Source organism: Zerene cesonia, chromosome 11 (assembly GCF_012273895.1).
Source record: "Zerene cesonia ecotype Mississippi chromosome 11, Zerene_cesonia_1.1, whole genome shotgun sequence".
Taxonomy (NCBI): Eukaryota; Metazoa; Arthropoda; class Insecta; order Lepidoptera; family Pieridae; genus Zerene; species Zerene cesonia.
In genome coordinates, this window is record NC_052112.1 from 9,369,685 (window position 1) to 9,389,337 (window position 19,653).

The window sequence follows — 19,653 nt, forward strand, 5'->3', positions numbered from 1 at the left end:
TATATAAGTTATCCCCTGGTGACATTTTGGCCCTGTGTTTCTCCCATTTAATCGTTCGTTCTGATTTTCTTTTGTGACCCTTAGAATATCTTATTACTTTTCTTTATTTTTTTTCTAAGTTATACATGATAAGTATTTTTGCCTATAGGGTGTAAGTACCTATATAATTGGAGTCTGAAGACCGGCCATCGAATATTCTATCTGCTTCTTTTAATACGAATGTAGGTATATGGTTTGAGTTCTTTATTGTTTCGCTTACACACTGTATCGAACAGTTATTGGTGTACCTTGTAATTTACATATTTGTGAATGAATCCATTTATACCTTATATATACCTTTTATAAATATCTTATAAGAAGTGTAGGCTTTTGTCATGTGGGCAGATTTTATAATTATAAACTGATTGATTTTTTTTATAACCATTAGTGTCGATTTATTCTGCTCTAGCAACTCGTTACCTAGATTTGACCCCATAAATAAACATTGTTGATATCATTTTAGTTCATAGTTTTCACACTACACTTCTTAGAACCTGCACCTACATAGTTTACTATAAAAAAATGCTATTTTTTTTCAGTGAGAAAATAAAAACCCTTCATAAAAACGAGTGAACCGTAAACGTTGTGTTCCAAAAATAGACATTCCGCTCCATTTTAATTTTGCTTCGAATGTGAGAGCTATTTCAGGTTTCAGGTAAAACCTCACCGGATTAAACGAATACTTTAACTACAATGTCGACTAATAGGGTGTCGCTGGTAATAATATATTAGATTATCTGTTCGCCACGGTTTTGCTCGGGGTACATATATAGCCTATGTCACTCAGTGAAGTCGCAGCTTTTCTAATGGTGAAAGAATTTTTAATATCGTTCCAGTAGTTTTTGAGTTTATCCATTACAATCAAACAAACAAATTCTTCCTCTTTTTTTTTTTTTTTTTTTTTTTTTTTTATGTCACAGTCGGCAATGGAGCTGGTGGGACGCCTGATGGTAAGCGCTACCACCGCCCATGAACATTTGTAGAGGCGTAAAGTCGATTACAGACCTTACGCCTCTACAAATGTATTGCCGACTTTAAATTGGGAAGGGATTAAGAAAGGATTGGCGAGAGGAATAAAGGAAAGGACTGGGAAGGGGAAGGAAAAGGATATGGGCCTCCGGCTCCCCCACTCACCGAACGAAACACAGCAGAATGCTATTTCACGCCGGTCTTCTGTGGGGGTGTGGTACTTCCCCGGTGCGAGCTGGCCCAATTCGTGCCGAAGCGTGCTCGACTACCACATACCATCTTTATGATATTAGCGTAGATATATACATAGATAGATGTTAAGGAAGCTAGATATATTGTTCCTTATTCTTATCTTTACCTTATTTTTACGAATATTAGTAATATATTTATAGAAGAGGTTATAAATCCTTTTCTATACGATTCGTAATCGCTAATCTCAGTAACTATTGGACCGATTTCGAAAATTCTTTCATCGTTGGATAGGTATTGAACTAGATGCCTGAGTGCTATATATGTACCACGGATAACCATTAGGTTACGGGCACTAGTAATGCTCTTGATAGAAAAAATACTTTACCAATTCGACTTTACCTTAGGCCATTGTATGCTGGCATAGTAGGTTGCTAAAAGCATATAAAAAGTGAAGTCCCGTGTCCCCTAGTGGGGTATGGGGCAGACGATATACATCTGAGTCACCGATCGATTTTCTTCACGTTCTTTTTTGTGTGTCCCCACCGGGAATCCCAGGACGGCTCGGTTCTATACACACGCATTAACATCAAAAACATATAGGTTTACCCATAGATAAAAATCTAGATATCAGTACACGTCAATGAATCCATTTTTAGTTGGTTTGTAGTTTGGTCTGAACGATTAGATGATAATAATGATGTTAATAAAAGAATTCATTGCGATCATTAAAAACAGGAGTAAGATAAACATTCACATAAAATAAATATTACCTCACTACCACGCGTTCTAATCTTGCATTGTTATACAAAGCCGAGTTATAATAAGATTTGGTCAAGAAAGAGTCGGACTCGCAACACTAAGGGTCCCGTACAAACAAGCTAATAAAGCAAATGCAAAAAAAAATTGATTAAACATCCATTTTACGACCGTGCCATATGATGTTTCATCTTTATTTTTTTTTACATTTTGTGTTAAAGCAACATCTCTAAAAATTTCCAAATCACAGTTCGTGGAATACATTTTGGTGACAGACAGACAGACAGGCATACAGGCATACAGACAGGCAAACAGACGGAAAGCGAAGTCTTAATAACATGGACCGTTTTACTCCTTGGGTACGTAATCCTAAAAACGTACTCCATACCAAGAATAGATGGATAATATTTTCTTTGCCACCACTCGATTTTCCGATTGTTAGCGAACAAGAACTTATTGAAAACGAAATATCTATTTCGCAACGTAAAAACCCAATAACCAACTTCGAGCCGCTCGCCACTCGATCAACATATTCTCGGCCTCTTTAAACTAAGTAGTTTCATTACATTTGCCATTGCCCATATCTCCAACTGCTGGCATCCTCGAACTTGGAGAGTCCCGCACGTGTACATTCGTGTAAATAAGACGTACATATTGACAAAGTTCGGGGCCACGTGTCGGCGCTCACGTATCCAACTATTAGCTATTGGATTGCACAGCCAAATGTTTTCGGCGAAGCCGAAGTTATTCTGCCAGTTACGTCCTACCTACCTACCTACCTACTTCTGTTGGAAATTTACGCCAGCTTCAACTTCGACAGTTCTCCAGTGTCATGGTGTACGCGATAAAACTTTTCTAGAAATTGTAGCTATTGTGTGAAATCGTTTTGCGGACATTGGCATGATTTCTGTCGGTATTGTAAAGTGCCATATGCAAAAAGAAAGAGCAGAAGTCCATTAAAGTAATATAGTTATCTCGTATTGATAGTAATGCCTGTATTTTTCACAATAAGATAAATAATAACCTATTTATTTTTAACAGCTACAGTTGCTGAATAAGACCAGCTGGTCAAAACACCTTTATTGTAATTCTCCCTATTATTATATATTCGGCTATTCAATCTGAGTACTAATTTTAATTTAAATGCTTAAGAAATTTTTTCTTGAAACTAATATTTTCTCGATTTACATAAAAAATTTTTGGGTTTACAATGTTACTTAGAATTATAGGGGCTATTTTCTTAGAACACAAGTTATACGTAAGTCCTATGTAAATCCTAAGAAGTATCCGACCATTTTATAATGGCAAAAATTTCCAGAATGTTCTAGAACACGTTGATCAAGGTGAAAATAAGTACCAACCTGAGCACAGAGCCGCAGGTCTTGTCGCAAACATCGCACTTGGCCGCCACCGGCAGGTTTCCCTCGAGCCACTGATGCGGCATTATGATGTTCTGAAGCGGTACATAATAAATAAACATAATATTATAATATAATTATATACTAAGATGTTGAAAAAACTATATCATCGATTTTATTTAACGCCACTTTTGCAATCAGTTAGCAGTCTACTGCCTGTAATAGATTAATGTATTATAGTAGGTAATGTTGTGATATTTTGAGTTAAAGTATAAAAAAACTGAATGAATAGAATGAGCACAAATACTTTGGCGGGTTTTGTAGTCAGCTGATACATATCCGAGACATAAAATCTTTCGTGTCCTTTCGCTTTAAATAGTAGCGAGACTACAACTCGAGTGGTGGCCGAAGCGTTGTTTATATGTTTCTAGTCAATCAGCTGTTATCATTCATTTACGGAACACAAATAGGAGCAATATTGACGTATATCAGCTGTTAATAGAAGGCCGCAGGGTATCGACGGAGGCGGTTTTACGACGCAATAAATTTGCAACGATTTCATTTTATAGCCCTCAGGGCGCTTGGGCATAATTGATTTGTACTTAGCTGCCGATTTAGATTATATTATTTACGATGTACTCTGGCTACACGAGTGTCAATATAAAAATCGTATATTAGAAAAGAGATTGGGTATTATAAGTATCCTTATAAATGAAACCCATTTTGTTATTGTTAAACATATTTTCGTAATAGGCCATATACATGTAATCTTAAATAATTCATACTCGTAGATTTCACCTGCAATTAATGCAATGAAAATATTACTATTAATGGTACTAACAAGTCAACCTTTAATATTAAGTCGGTTCAAATCATTGCAATGACGTTTCGAACATTTACTAATCAGAAGATCCACACCTCTTGATTGGTAAACATGGACGTCCATAATTACAGGTATTTCAAAATGAAAATAAAACACTTAACATTAATAAATACATATATTAATAACTAACTATAATCCGCCTCAGGTAAGTGTATAGCGACACTTTCAAGCGTTAATTTTGTATGAGACTGAATGAACATACCCCTTCAGTATCCTCGACGACGTGCGGGCCGAGCGAGGCGAGCGTGCTCCACTTGCAGGACGGGGGGGCGCGCGCCGCGCATCGCTTGTGCGCTTTGAACTTGCACAACTCGCAGGCGAGCGCGTGCGCCGTGCCGAGCGCGCCGAGCGACTCGCGGCACACGTTGCAGAAGGTGGGCCGCGCGTGCGTCGCCGTGTACCTGGGACACAATCATTATATCTATACGATAATCTTTTATAATAAAGTCGCATTTTCTGTCGCTATGTACGTTACGTGTGTTTAAATCTTTTAAAATACGCAACGGATTTTGATTTTTTTAACAGATAGAGTGATTCAAGAGGAAGAATTGTATGTATAATAACATCTTTTAAACTACTCCGAAAATAACGTGTGCGAAGCGAAATATATAAAAAATCTTTATTCCGTTTTAATAAGTTGTCATGTGGATTGGAAGTTTAGCCTTCAGCTAAGGTATTTAGCTCACTAGTGTAAGAAGGCACTTTCCTATAAACATTTAATGGCAATAATATTAAAAAGAAAATGTCTTTTTGAGAAATCCTTTTTCAGACAGATGTCTGCCCGAATATGTTTCAGATTGAGAGTAGTAAGCAAGAGGACAATTAACACACCTACGCTCCTCCAGCTATTGGCTTTATCAGATGCAACGCATACTTAGAGCGCGTCAGAGCGTTGTCGCTCTGTTTGACAATGCTATTATAAGAAGGGTATTTATTGCCACGTAGTACAATACAATTCAGCGTCAATAGAGCTGCGTCAGGTGAGCGCTATGACACGCGTTTTCTCTGACAAAGTCTTACATGTCCCTCTCAATTCACAGTTAACAACATTACCAGTGATGGTCTCCCGTGGAGAGGCTGGCGACGAGGTCTGCGACGTTGGAGCCGCTGTGCAGCGCGCCCCGCAGCGCGCTCGCCCACGCCTCCATCTCGCCTCGCGTGTCCGCGCACAGCACTAGGCACCGGCTGGCTGTTATAACCTGAAAGGGATACCAATAGTGTATTTCCTTCGGACATAACCTTATTACCGTTTGGCTGTCAAGTAAAATAAAGGCAGTTGAAGCTTTACCCGCATAGTTTTCGTTCTCGTAGGATTTCCACTGGCCTTTCTCAGGTCTTAAACTTCCATCTTTGTACCAAATTTTATTAAAAATCAATATTTCAGTGGTTTTAGCGTGAAGAAGAGATGGACGGACTGACAGAGTAACTTTAGTTAATAATATTAGTAAGTATTGTAAAAAAAATGTGACTAAACAGTAGTGAAATATTAATTGTTTAATTATCGCTAATATATGTAGATCACAAGAGTTTATTCTCTGTTGTCAAGCAGAGGAGTCGTTCACAAAGTTTTACGAGCAATATGATCAACGAATTAAATACACAATCTAATAATTGTACATCGTATATATAACAATATCATTGTTCAAAGGATCATTTGGGTTCAACATATTCGGGCCAACGGACCAACCGCTTACAACAAACCAAACGTTAACCAACCGCCGAGAGCGCTGCGGCACGAATTCGCTAACAGCTCTAAAGTTCCGCTCCCAAAAGCTTTGACGATCAGTTGTAACTGCTACGTAACATTCTACAGTTTACATTTGACTTCTCGGCACTAATGAAACAATAACAGATGTGGTTTTGTATAAATAGCACTGATTGCGTGCGCACTGATTTATTATTTTAACTCTAAATTGGCAACCGCAAATTTAATATTTAATTAGCACGACATTTAATGTGCAAAAACTAATTTTGTATAAAGTTTATCGCTATGTGAAGTTATTATTTTATTGTGTTTATTGTTAAATCATTCTTTTCATTGCATGCCCATACCATTATTTTAATTTTCTTTGACTTACTAAGATTCTATAAAGCTCTAAGAATGAGAGCTTTTCAGTTAATACATACACGTGTTAAACACCAAGATTAAAAGATCCACTTAATTATTACGTGCGAGCCAAACGCAATAACGCGTAAATCCCTGGCCAATGAGCCTGCACATTTTGCAAGGCGTAAATACAAAACTAGATAAAATCGATAGCCCCGAGTCACCATAGTCTCGAATCTATTGGAAGCAGTTGTGTGCATATTTTGCATGTGAAGTGTCAACCGTAGTGCCTATCCTTTATGATTCAGAGCTGAATCTACATATGGCGCGCTTACCTTAGCTTACTCCACTCTCTTCCAATTCCAGAGAATCTATAGATATATATACATCAGTATCTTTTGGAATCATTTTGAATTAAGGATTTTTTTTTTGATAAGATAAACATAATGGAGAAATAATTTTCCTAATAGCCATATACTAAGGCCACTATCATCATATATCAACAAGAGAAGGTACATCTCAAAAGTGTCGTAAATACGCCTATTGAAGATAACGAATAGTTCAATATGGAAATAAAATGGAACATTTCTAAGACGTTTTAAGCGAACGAAAACGACCACTTAAGTCAATACTTGTTTAGATAATCTTAAACATTAGTACATCCACCTCCTTCAATTGATTGAGAACTAAATAAAGATTGCGCAGGATTGACACGCGACATCGAAAAAGGCAAATCGGAAATAGTCCAGAAATTCTCTCGCGTATTTACACAGCACGTGAACGCTGCAAGCGACACGTGTCAACGTCGCCGTTGTACGTACACTCGCTGTCAGCGCTGCAGCGGTTGGACGCCGTGCTTATAAACAAAACACGGCAGGGTTGGCAGTTGGAGGGGACGTGTCATGGATTTAATTTTACAAAAAAGACATTTAGAAATTATTGTAGCTTATAAGTAGAGTCGAAGAAATATCCGATTTAAATAATAAGAAATAAGAAAGAAATAGCGAATAATTGCAGACTTAAATATAATTTTGATTAACAAAAATTTGCTGACTAATATATTATGACGAATAATTTGGAAAATTCTCACTGACTAAAAGACTGTTTTAGTTTCGAATCCTCAGTGATAATTTCAGTTGGGGAATATTATTTCATTATTGTATACGTTTCATGAATGGTAATATCATGGCAAGCAAGCGTGAATGAATACCTTCTCGTCTTTCAGATCAAAGAAACACATTTCATTTATCATAACGGGTAAATGCACAAGGCACACTCCATACAACTACGTTGAGGACTGTGAAAATTTGCATGATATTCCCTTTAATACTCTACGCTTTTGAAGTCCCTTTGACATTCAAAAGACGTGATTCACTTTGTATTAGTTTGCAGTATTTGCAGTAATATTATATAACTCAGCTACATATATAATAATTTTAATATGACAGTTAAGAAACTGACTTTCGAGAAAGTTATAACTAATACGCTAGTCAAGGTTTCTTTTCAAATGTTCGCAATCATAACATGTTTTTATAAGTGTATTTTTGGTTTTATTTTTTCTTAATTCTCGAGTGACAACCCTAGCGCACCGGCTCGTTTGTTAATTGTTGACACTGCGTGCAAATAGCCACGAAAATATCGTTAGCAAATGGAATTCGGGAAACGTGCGTTACGCGGCGCTTGTGTTTCGTTTTAGAACGTTTACGTTCGGCCATCGGCTGCCAGTGGATTTGTTATGAAATATTAGTTTGCCTTTGCTAAACAGAATCAAAGCATAATACAGATTAATTTCATGGACGGTTAAAACCTATGTAATAAAGCTCGAATAAAACGCATTTAAGTCTCGGGCCATTATTTTTTTATGCATACAAAATTTTACCTGACCAGCATAACACGAGAAAATGTCTAGTCAAATTATATTGAAGATCACTCTATTGGAGACTTACACTTAGTATAGTTATGGTGAGTCAAGAACGTCATTAGTAAAAGGTTACCATATAACCTTTTCTTTCTTATATTTAATATATAAGGACGTCGATTCTTAGTCGCATAAAGGTTCCCCTATTAGTAGTTATTTAACGATATATAAGGTACAAGTTAACATTTAATCGTACCCAGAGTTTTTTTGAACAAACGATTATCCTACTTCCTATCCTATTTTACTTCCTATACTACGAAAGTTTGTAAGGATGTGTGTGTGTTTGTTGCTCTTTCACGCAAATACTTCTGAATCGATTGCAATGAAATTTGGTACGTGGACAGCTGTAATAACATAATATAGGCAACTTTATATCCCGCGGGGCGCAGCTAGTCTCATATATGCATCAAAAAAAATCTGACATAATATGTATAATGGGAAATTTAACTCGTTTTCCCGAGCGCAATGATAAAAACGAAAAAAAAAAATCAGGTATATATATATCCTTTTCAATTCGCGCACAAAAGAAAAATAATTACGCTCCCCTTTCACTAACCTTTTCCCATTCAATTTGCCAACACAGCGCCTCACCAAGGCAATATCTAATGGATATTCTAGTATATACATTATTACGCATAATACATTGTAACGTATACATAAATACATGTACAGGAAATCGGGGAGCCTTTCGGACGTATCTAAATGTACTTCACCAATCAATGCCATTCATCACACCCGCCCTGGGACCGTCCTGACATTCTGAATTAAACTCGCATTCTATCTCAGTACAGTGGAAACGGCAAATCTGTTTTTATAATACCCTTAAGTCTACAATCGGATGCAGACAATACATAGGTTCAGGATATGTACTAATTTAAGAGTGTGATGAAAACACAAGTTTGTTTAAAATCAGGCTAAAATATGGCAACAATTCAAGTTTTTTGTCAAATAATTCTTCAATATCCTTTGTAATTTAATAGAGTTTTATTTTTTAATACATTCCATCGATCGTTTGATAAAATCGCGTTTTCTTATTTCTTGGTATAATACGTACGCATGTGTGCGTGCGGCCTCGTGTACAAACAGCGCCAGTCGAGACCGTTGATTCGAGACGATCACGTTGATTGCATAAATGTGTGCGTGCGCCATCCTAGCTTTTACAGTGCCCTTAAGCAAATGAGAACTCAAAAGTATTCGATTGTACCGACCGACATATGCCCAACTTATTATAAACCAATTAAATGGCAAAATAATAAAATGAACATTTCGAATAGTCTTTCTTGATTTTAGAAAAGTTTCAATTTCTCCGTCGACACTAATATTATAAAGAGGAAGAATTTGTATTTTTGTTTGTTTGTAATGGATTAACTCAAAAACTACTGATTTTGACGTGACAACGTCTTAAATTAGGTTGCGGCTCGGAGTCACTCATGAAAAAGTGTAACGCCCGGTAACGTTACGATGAGTCACCGAACTATGATCGGTCCGCCGCGCGCGCAGCACTAGAGAATTAGGCGCATTGAATCGGCGCGTGCTTGTGTCTCTGTCTGTGTCTTTCTCGAGCGTTCTTGGCGTTGTCACGTAAAATCTTCGCCCGTAAAACCGACTTTACAGGCAACCATTTTTTTTAAATCCTCTCACCATTAGAAAGCTGCAACTTCGCCGAGTGACATTATGTACTACGAGCCGGGGCGAACAGCTAGTAATCTATAAATATAATCTGTAGAACTCGCTAAATTCATTCAACTTGGCGAATATACAATCTATGATTACATACTGGGCACTTATACAATTCAAACGAAACGCAGCCGACATTGCGGGTACAAACCAGCATAATATCAGTAAGTGGTCCCCAAAGATTCTATCACTAGATTGATTACTTGTCATGCCGGGAAACGGCGATCTCGTGTGTAAAATATCCGAAAGCATGGGTATTGGGCGACTCAAAACACACATTTATCTTCGGTTTAATGTTTCTTTGATGGATTTTGTATACAACGATCGAGTGCTGTATTTGAATATTACTCTGGATTATGACAGATTAATTATTTATGGACGCATTTATTCGTTACATAGACTTTGCAATTTATTTACAAATAAATCGAAAATAAAGATCTTTTACTATTGTGACATTGAAATTTGAAATCATTTAATTAGTATATTCTTGTGTTTTATTTTACGTGAGTATTATATATTTAGAAATTAAAAACTTTTTAACGGATTTTAAACGCGATTTATTCATTATTCCGTGACCACGCTCGCTGTAAAGTGTTCGATATGCCGGGTTAATAATATAATGAATAAATCGCGTTGAAAATCCGTTAAAATGTTTTTAATTTCTAAATCATTTAATTATTTTGTTTTCATTATACTGACTTATGACTGTTCTAACTTTGAATGGAAATCGCCGTCGATAATAATTCTCATCATAAACATGGAGAATTATTGAAAAACTATATCCCTAGCTTCGGTTTCAAGAGGTACAAAGAAAACAGACAAACAATAAATTAACTTGTCAGAAACGAATCCCTGTTACGAGCGTAAGTAAATTGGATTTAAATTCAAAATCAATTGAAACGAGAAGGTTGCAAGCAATAATAGAACAAACATTATTTGTTATGAAGGTACGAGGATCTCTAATATATTCTTTGGATTTCAGACTATTATCAATAGAAACGGCATTCGTAGAAAACCTAACGAGGCACCCCTTGAAACGGAGCTAGGGCTGCGCCGCGGGTTAAAATAATAACATTTATAATTTTTTTATTTAATTATGGCCAAATTTTACACTCAATTGTTGAACTGAAAATCTTAATTAAATTAAATAGGGTTTATTACTTTTTAATTCTGCTTCAGCCGCATGATGGACCCTGGGAAGTTATTGACAAGCGATTTATCTAAATCATGCATTAAACATAGCAAGTATTAGAAATGTAAACGATAAGACTTCCCTCTGTGCTAATCCACCGACTGTCTTACAGCAGGGAAGTGATATATATATATATATATATATATATATAATTTTATTATAATTATTATTTATTTTTTGTCTAGTGGTAAGGTTTGTGTATTCAATATTCGTGACTACTACGTACTATGGCGTGAGTAAATAATATAATGAAAAGTATATAAATCAACCTCACAGTCACATTGAAAAAAAATATAAAAATATTGTGTTGGTAAATTTTTATTCGTATACATTTTAATAGCATTTGTTAACCGTATCCAGTCAATTTTATCGTGATACAATTTTTCCATTTCCAATTTCGTCCGCCTCCGCACCATTCATTTCTTTATTTCAACTCTATTAGCGCTTGTCAAACACACATGTTTCACATTACACAATACAACACGCCGCCGGTTGTTTAACAAAACCTATTTCTGGCAACCCTACGCTGGATGCTGACTCGTCTCTATCCGCACATACCCACTGAGGTGCTGTAAAATGTACTTCGCGTTTCATTATACGCTTAAAACTTATGTCGGCATCGTAGTTAGCTCCTATCGTTAGCATAATCCCCATATTCGCATTATAATTTTATTACGTGAACTTTCGGTTTATTTGCATGACGATGTCGTACACTTGATATGGAATTTTTTAAGTTGGCATTGTAAAAATTTGTGAAGTTTACGTCTTTTATAGTGCAAAAGCAGTGGTGGCTCAGTAAGCAGTGGTGGCTCAGTGGTGAGAACCTCGGACTTCAAAATCGATAAGTCGGGGTTCGAGACCGGGCGAGCGTGCAGGAAATAAATTGATTTTTCAATTTATCTGCGCATGGGGATAACATCACCACTGCTTAAAACGGTGAAGGAAGACATCGTGAGGAAACCGGCATGTCCAAGAATCAAAAGTTCGACGACATGTGACATCTGCCAACCCGCACATGGCCAGCGTGGTAGATTATGGCCTGAACCCTCATAGGAGGCCTGTGTCCCAGCAGTGGGAACATATGTGGGCTGTTGATGATGATGATGATGATAGAGCAAAAAACATACAACAGGTCTATATTTACATAATGACGTAGGTTTGAACCACGTGAATGTATTTTTGTCACTACTCATGCGTTTAATTATGGTCTCTTTGACCTTTGAGCCTTGACGTGCACGCTCAATTAATTTTCATTCAAAGTTAATAACTGTTTTACATTTCCTACGGCAGAGCAAAATTTTTATTTTAAATTCTGTCATTGTAGAAGAAACACGGTTCAAACATGCAAATATTTTGCGTTTACAGGGAAAAACGTCTAAACAAATCACTTAAAATCCAGGCTTAAATAAAAACTTGTAAAATTTTTGCACAACAAAATCTCCAAGACCGTGCGAAACATTAAGTTCGATAACAAAACTTCGATCGTTTGTTATCGTCATAAAAAACTCACATTCGTGTCGTGATAAAAACGATTTAAACACAAACAATACCCACAGAGAATCACTTAATCCACACTCATTAAAACAATAATCATTTATGTTCAATTCAAATTTGAAAAACTCCTAAACATTCATCATCATAATTACAAAGAAAGCTTAAGGCACGATCGCCTTACGCCGCGGGTACTGACATCAATTTTGTTAGAGAATAATGAGGCTTCGTATTTATTCCCGAAAGCAAGTAAATTCTGGCTCAAACCGCTTTCGGGCTTAATATAAATTACGTAGTTTTGTTCAATGTCCTATATAACCACTATGCTTTATTCCACAGAGTCTTTTATGAAAATAATAATAGGTATAGCTTACCAGTATATAATTAACATAATTATTCTGATCTTATATTTTGCGTAGTATTTATTTCCAAAATTCTAAATAAAAAGGGCAAATAAATTAAATTGATCGTGTATAATAAAATAGGTCCAATGCAATATTTTAAGATGTACCTTTCTATTGCCGACATACATACGAATACCCTAACTCACAAGCGTGGGACGACATTTGCCAATATTCTACTAATATTATAAAAGCGAATGTTGTATGGATGGATATATATGGATATTTGTTACTCTTTCATGCGAAAGCAGATTATCGTATCGATATGAAATTTGGTACAGAGATCGATTATAGTCTGGATTAGCATATAAGCTATTTTTCAGCTGTATACCACTCGAGTCACGCCGCGGATCACAGCTAGTTTTTCCATATATTTATCACATAAATGCGTACATAGCGCGAATGTTACCACGCACGTTTGTGGCCCGGGTTAGAAGAGATCTTTTATATATTTCTATACATATTTATAAAGAGACTTATTTATCCTCATGTCGCCACACACTGAAGGATTAATTACATCGAGTTAGATATCTGTCTTCTGTCCCGATAGCACATATTAACATGTATATTGTATCTGCATACTGTAATGGTAATTGGATTAAATGTTTTTCTCCATTTGTAAATGACTCATTTGAGTGACTATTGTGAATGAGTGAGTGAAATGCCATTGTATTCAATAGTCATTCTCTTTCTTCAAGGTTGAAACAAATAACTTTTAGGTAGTGTGTACTTATTAATATTAATAATTATAAAAGATAATATGAGCACGTGAAGGGTGAAAAAGTATTTTCTACAAAAGAATTCACTTTTTTCTCTTTCTCTCATCAACCACCCTGGGGAAAGAGACATTTATAATCAAACACAAAAAGAAACGCACGAATCGGCTTAAAACCCACAGAATTATCGATTGACAAAGCCAAAATAAATTAACCGTCGATTTGAGACCTCTTTATTTTTATATTTTAAAGAATTTTCACCGGATTTTAAACGCGATTTATTAATTACATTATTAAACCGACGTTTCGAACACTTTACAGCGAGCGTGGTCACGGGGAGACTCGTTAGAATGTCTTTAATTTCTAAATATATAATGCTCGCGCAAAACCAAAGACAAGAAAGTACAACCTCCTTCCTCGGTTAGCAACACAAAAGTGAACTATTACAGTTTCTGTGTTGTAAATGTCCAAAAGTCAAACTTTTAAACACATTCCCCCAGCTAACGCGAAATTCGTGTGGGGTAATTTGAACACTATATAAAGTTAAATTTTGTCCGACTCAAATTAAAACTTGCATTATGAATAGAAATTTGTAACTACACGGTCATTTATAGTACCAAAGCAATTATTTAGTTCAACTAGTTTTTGTATGTTCAGCTTTTTATAATTCAATACGAAACAAATTAGTAAAGTACCTAGTATTTTCGTGTGTTTGATTTTACGCGAGTACTATACATTTAGAAATTAAAGACTTTTTAATGGATTTTAAACGCGATTTATTAATTATATTATTAACCCGACGTTTCGAACACTTGAGAGCAAGTGTGGTCACGGGGAGACTAAGATTTTATTAGATTCATACAAAAATAGTTGTTCGCGAACTACCTCCACCTATTTCTCCGTAGTTGGTATGTAGAATATTTTTCCGGATGTTGGCAATATTGGCTGATAGTGTCTTCTAGTCTTTTTGTATGTCTGATATGGGGTTTTAAATGCCTTTTAATGGACAGATTTAATTCAAACTTTGTATACTTCGCATACAAAAAACATTAACAATACAATATATTTATGAGTTTATGTTATTGTCCTGATTAGGATCGCCAGAATTAAATAATGTCCTTACTTATACTCTGTATAAGTTAGTACCATTAAGAATTCTACGGTATATGTAATAGCAAGTGAGACACTTTAGTTGGTCATTAAAACGTTCTAAAATATATTTAAACACTCAATGCTTACACGTTATTAATAAATTCAATCCCTATATCCAAACAAAATAGAGTTAATTTTTGAGCTACCCAACATACCCTGTATCTTCCCAAACAAGTCTCCTAATGGTTCAAATGACCCACATATTTTTGACACGGGTCTCTTGTGTATTTTAGTCTATAAATAGGCAGTCAACTAGGCAACTAGTCAGAGTCTGACACGCCTTGGTTTGCGCGTATTTTTTTTCATAAATGATTTTTCTTTTCTTTTTCATTCCATTCTTCAAAAACCTTGAGTACTTTGCTGCTTTACACTTGAAAGATGAACAAAACGATAAAGCCCTACAGCCATAGATCCAACGTTTCGCGGGTCACCGCAAAAGAAATGGCCCTCCATTGTTAAGCATCTCCACGATCTAGGTTACGCTTCACCCTCGTCATAGATAAATGTAGGCACGTGGCATTAGGTTGCTTTTTACATCGGAGATAAGATCAGCTCAGGGTTTTAATAACAGTGAGGTAAATGAGCAACGATTTCTTATTTATTATAGCGAATACCGTAAATTTCTCCTACCTCGCTCTTCCGTCCTCTTAGTATCAAGCTAAAAAAAGATTCAGTTTGTCTATTCAACCCGCTAGCAATGCAATATCACCACTACATAAGACACGATAAATAGGTGTCTTTTCGAAAACATTATGGTAATGAAACGTGAAATTAACTGAACAAAAATTAATTAAAAAAATCGTAAATTAAAGTAATTGACATGCATTGTTCCAACAGAAAACAATATCAGAAAATAATGTGAAATTATAACCAACGTTACGTTCAGTTAAATCAAATTACTGACATAAAATGCACATATCCCGAACGTAAACAGTATAAATGCAGCACGCTACGATGTCGTGCCACCACAATTTCCTCTACGGTACCGTGAAAACGAGGTATTTCGTTCATTTTAGAGAATATCTTCTATCTTCTAAAGACGTGCGAAAGTTTGCTCGTTTCCAACTCATGGGATGCTTTTGGGAACGATTTCTCCGTACAAATTTCGTCTTAACGGTTATATTCCTTTATCAGTCGGAGCCATTCGCGATGGTACCACATCATTTTTTATATTCGTCTAATTCTGCAACACAGATTTTTTTCAAAGCTATTATAGCCAACATGTATAACTTTGTATACGCCAAGGTCATTAGGTTCACTGCTATAAAAGCATAAATAGTACTCTATTAAATTGTTTTATATATTTTTTTTTTTGAAATAGCTTAACGTGTAAGTCTATAATTGGATATTTCTTTTAATTAACGAGATCCTTATTAACTCTTAAAGGAAATTAACAACACATTAGCTAGAAATTTCTCAGACCATCTAACGGAAAATTTCTGTACAACAATAAGCGAACTGATACTGACGATTCATTTAGTTAAGGCGTAACGTCGTGATAATAAAAAGGGCTATGTATTACAAGGCCACATCGTAGCTGTTCCAGCTAAGTGCCAGTTTCTGACAATTTCCTGCGACCTCCTTTCGTGTTCCGCCTTTTTCGACGTGTTAAATGCCATTCCCATTAATCAAACGCGAGCCACATCCTATTTATGCATCATTTATAACCGAATTACTTTGGTATTCTTGTATTTATATACTTCATGTATCACTGAGGCACGCTAGCATATTGCTAATGTAGTACAGGGCCACGAGCTTATGCAAATGGCGAATAAAATAACGAAAGATGTTGAATCATCACTGTTGACTATTTCGAATGCTTTGCGTGTTTTATTGCTATATTTCTAAATTTTAATTGTTAAATATACCGAAAGCAATTCAAAAAAATGCTGGGACTATTCTAAAGTTTACATTGAAGCGACGGTGACGACACCCCTCATTTCAGATACAAAGTCGTGGCAATGCACAAGATTCTTTTGGCATGGATGGCTTACATGACACTGACAGGGGAGCATGAGCACTGTTTAATAATCTCTTCATACTGTGGCGTAGATGTGAAAAAAGGGTCGCTAATATGAAAAATCTCCTTTCTTTTGGGGAGCTTAAGAATGAAGCCATTTATTCGAGCTCCTAGTTTTTTTGGAAACTGTAACCTAATTTTAGAAGCAAGCTGTTTCTCTTAAATACAGGTTGCCCTGCAATCTAGCTAGGGAAACATCGGCTTGATATATGTAAACTTTAAAAATATATGTAAGACAAACCGTTTATATAAACTAAATTGTAATTGCTATAAATTGTAATTTTAAAAATGTCAAAAATGTATGTATGTATGTATGAAATAAATTGAAATAAATTGAATTTTCTTCAGATAGTGTCTTGCTAAATTATAGGTGAATTTCACCACACGCCAAAAGATCCTTGTGGCACCAAAGAAATAAATGACTTGTCTTCTAGCATTGTGTGGTTGAAATTGCAAATTAGGAGCATTTCAATAATTTTAATACGATCAAAAAAGATGTCACGGTTGACTCATAGTTTATTATATCTTGTATTCATTGCATTCATTACAATTCGTTTTTAGCTTATAATATGTACAAAAGTGATTAAAACTATGAGCATGCAGAGGTGGAGGCATTATGCCATATGCGATTATTAGTTGTCATTGTTCGAACTTTGCTCAGCTCCAACTCTAGTGACGCAACACGTTACGCAAACTTGGTTTCAAAACCCATTGAAAACTATTTCAAACTCTGAAAACATTGAAAGGCAATCCACGCTTTAAACAATACAAATATTCGCTAGAACTCTCCGCTAAATACCCAAGGAAATAAAACTAGCAAAGCGAAGTTTACTTTAACAGTCGGTTGATAATATTATTTCCACTGAAGTCTCTGTACGTACCGAGTAAATATTTGATTTCCTTTGTTCTGCTCTAGCAATATTATTCTTTGTAATGTTCTTATGATAAATCTTTTACTAGAAGGAAGTTATGTCAACAATTTATGTGGCTTTATTAATAAGCTCCAAGGAGAGAGAATAATAATTCGATACAATTGTGTTGTTGATGTATATGTTTTATAATGTGGTTTCACTCGAAAACTACCCTCATAAAAAGTGGCATATGTAATATGTACAAAGTCACAGACCTAATTGAAACTACGTCGTACGTACCCCTTGATCCAACACTACACTATATAGTCGATGTAATTTGTCAGCCGTCTCTCCTGACCTAATAAGGCGCGATATCACTCATTCGGGTCAACCCCACTCACTATCCGTAGCCCGTGGACGTTCATAACACTTAAGTTTGATTGGAGAACGTATATTAATTTGACAAATTGGCAATTGGGTCGCAAATTTGAATGTTTAATCTGTAATGCGGAATCGTAACAGTCGTATGACAGAACTCGCATTATATAATCGAATTATTTTCATTACGTTATGTTTAGAATTATACATATTTTTTGAGATTATTCGGAAATCTTGTAGATCATGAGTTTTCTAATTGAATTACGATTATCCTAATTTTACATAACACATCCTGATGTCAATTGTGTCATGAAAAAAGGGCTATTCTGATTAAAAAGAAAAAGAAAGAAAAGTTCTTGCAAGACAAACTGGCAATCAACGAAGTGATTTTATAAGTTCTCCGTAGCTCACATTTTTATATACGTATAATTTTCTATTTTTTACATTCATCATAGTATAAATATATTTAACACATTGTCAATATAAAACGTATTTCTATAAAAATATATATCATTCTATTATAATAAAACTCTTTAGCCACAAAATCATGGACATACTTCCTCCCGTATTTCAAGAGCATTTCACATAGGCTGAGACAATTTCCGATAGTGAGGTGTTAGGCGTTCAATGTTCTGGATAGTGACCAACCACTGGATATTATATATTCCCAGCTACTAGATATCGTTTTAAAAAAATACCTACTTTTATTTTCGACATTGCCGTTAAGACGTTTATTTTGGACTAGCTTGATTCCGTTGCTTCACTCGTGTGGTGGTGGGTTAAAAGGTATGAATTTTCTTATCCAGATTATAATCTGTCTGTGGGCCAAATTTCACATAGATACGATCATCTGTTTTAACGTGAAAGAGTAGCAAACATATATACATTACTAATTATAAACTTTCGCGATTATAATATTAATAGGATAGGATTGATAAAGGGTCCTAGTTAAAATATGTTATGATTATGTATTTTTATATTGTAGTATGTTCGATTATAGATTAAGGGGCACTACGGGTATATTTAAAGTCTAGCGTTTAGTATGTAATTATTGAATTTTTGTTAAGTTTCAGCGTAAGTAACGCGCATGTTCTAATTACGGTCAGTTAAAGCGCCTTGTTGGAATCCCAAATATTTTAAATGTGTATAAAATCCAAGTGCCCACACACATCCATCTAAAATTTACCGATTAACTCGCCTCATGAGAGAACGCGTATTGTATTTATCTAGAAAGATAGTCGCAGGAATCTCAAAACTCACTTGAAAGCTGTGGTTAGCGTTGTTGATGCTGCATTCGGCAAACGTTGCGTCTTCCAGCTCACACTCGTCCCATAGTTGGCTCTGAAATAAAACATATAATTTTTACTCACTCATAATATAGTATTTATAATATGTACCTTTTGAAATTTAATCCACTTTATACGATAACTTAAAATAACAACAAATTAAGCAGTATAAGTCTGGAATACCTTTGAATCTGTTTATAATGAATAAACTTTCATCGATTCGCCAATATTTGAATTTTGGCATAAAACAATATAACGGTTTTACATTACAATAAAACCGATATTATGTGCCGAAAAGGAAAACATACAGCATTTATATGAAGAAGC

General features: G+C 35.4%; 1 protein-coding gene across 1 annotated transcript in view; it reads right to left on the reverse strand.

Moving 5' to 3' along the window:
• The window catches only part of LOC119830445 (diacylglycerol kinase eta), a 117,362-nt gene that overhangs the window by 17,512 nt on the left and 80,197 nt on the right, over positions 1–19,653 (reverse strand). The window contains exons 3-6 of the mRNA XM_038353472.1: positions 19,301–19,381; positions 5,251–5,396; positions 4,400–4,598; positions 3,318–3,409 (exon numbers count right to left, since the gene is read on the reverse strand). Coding sequence (XP_038209400.1) covers positions 3,318–3,409; positions 4,400–4,598; positions 5,251–5,396; positions 19,301–19,381 — 518 coding nt within the window. The remainder of the gene's footprint in view (positions 1–3,317; positions 3,410–4,399; positions 4,599–5,250; positions 5,397–19,300; positions 19,382–19,653) is intronic.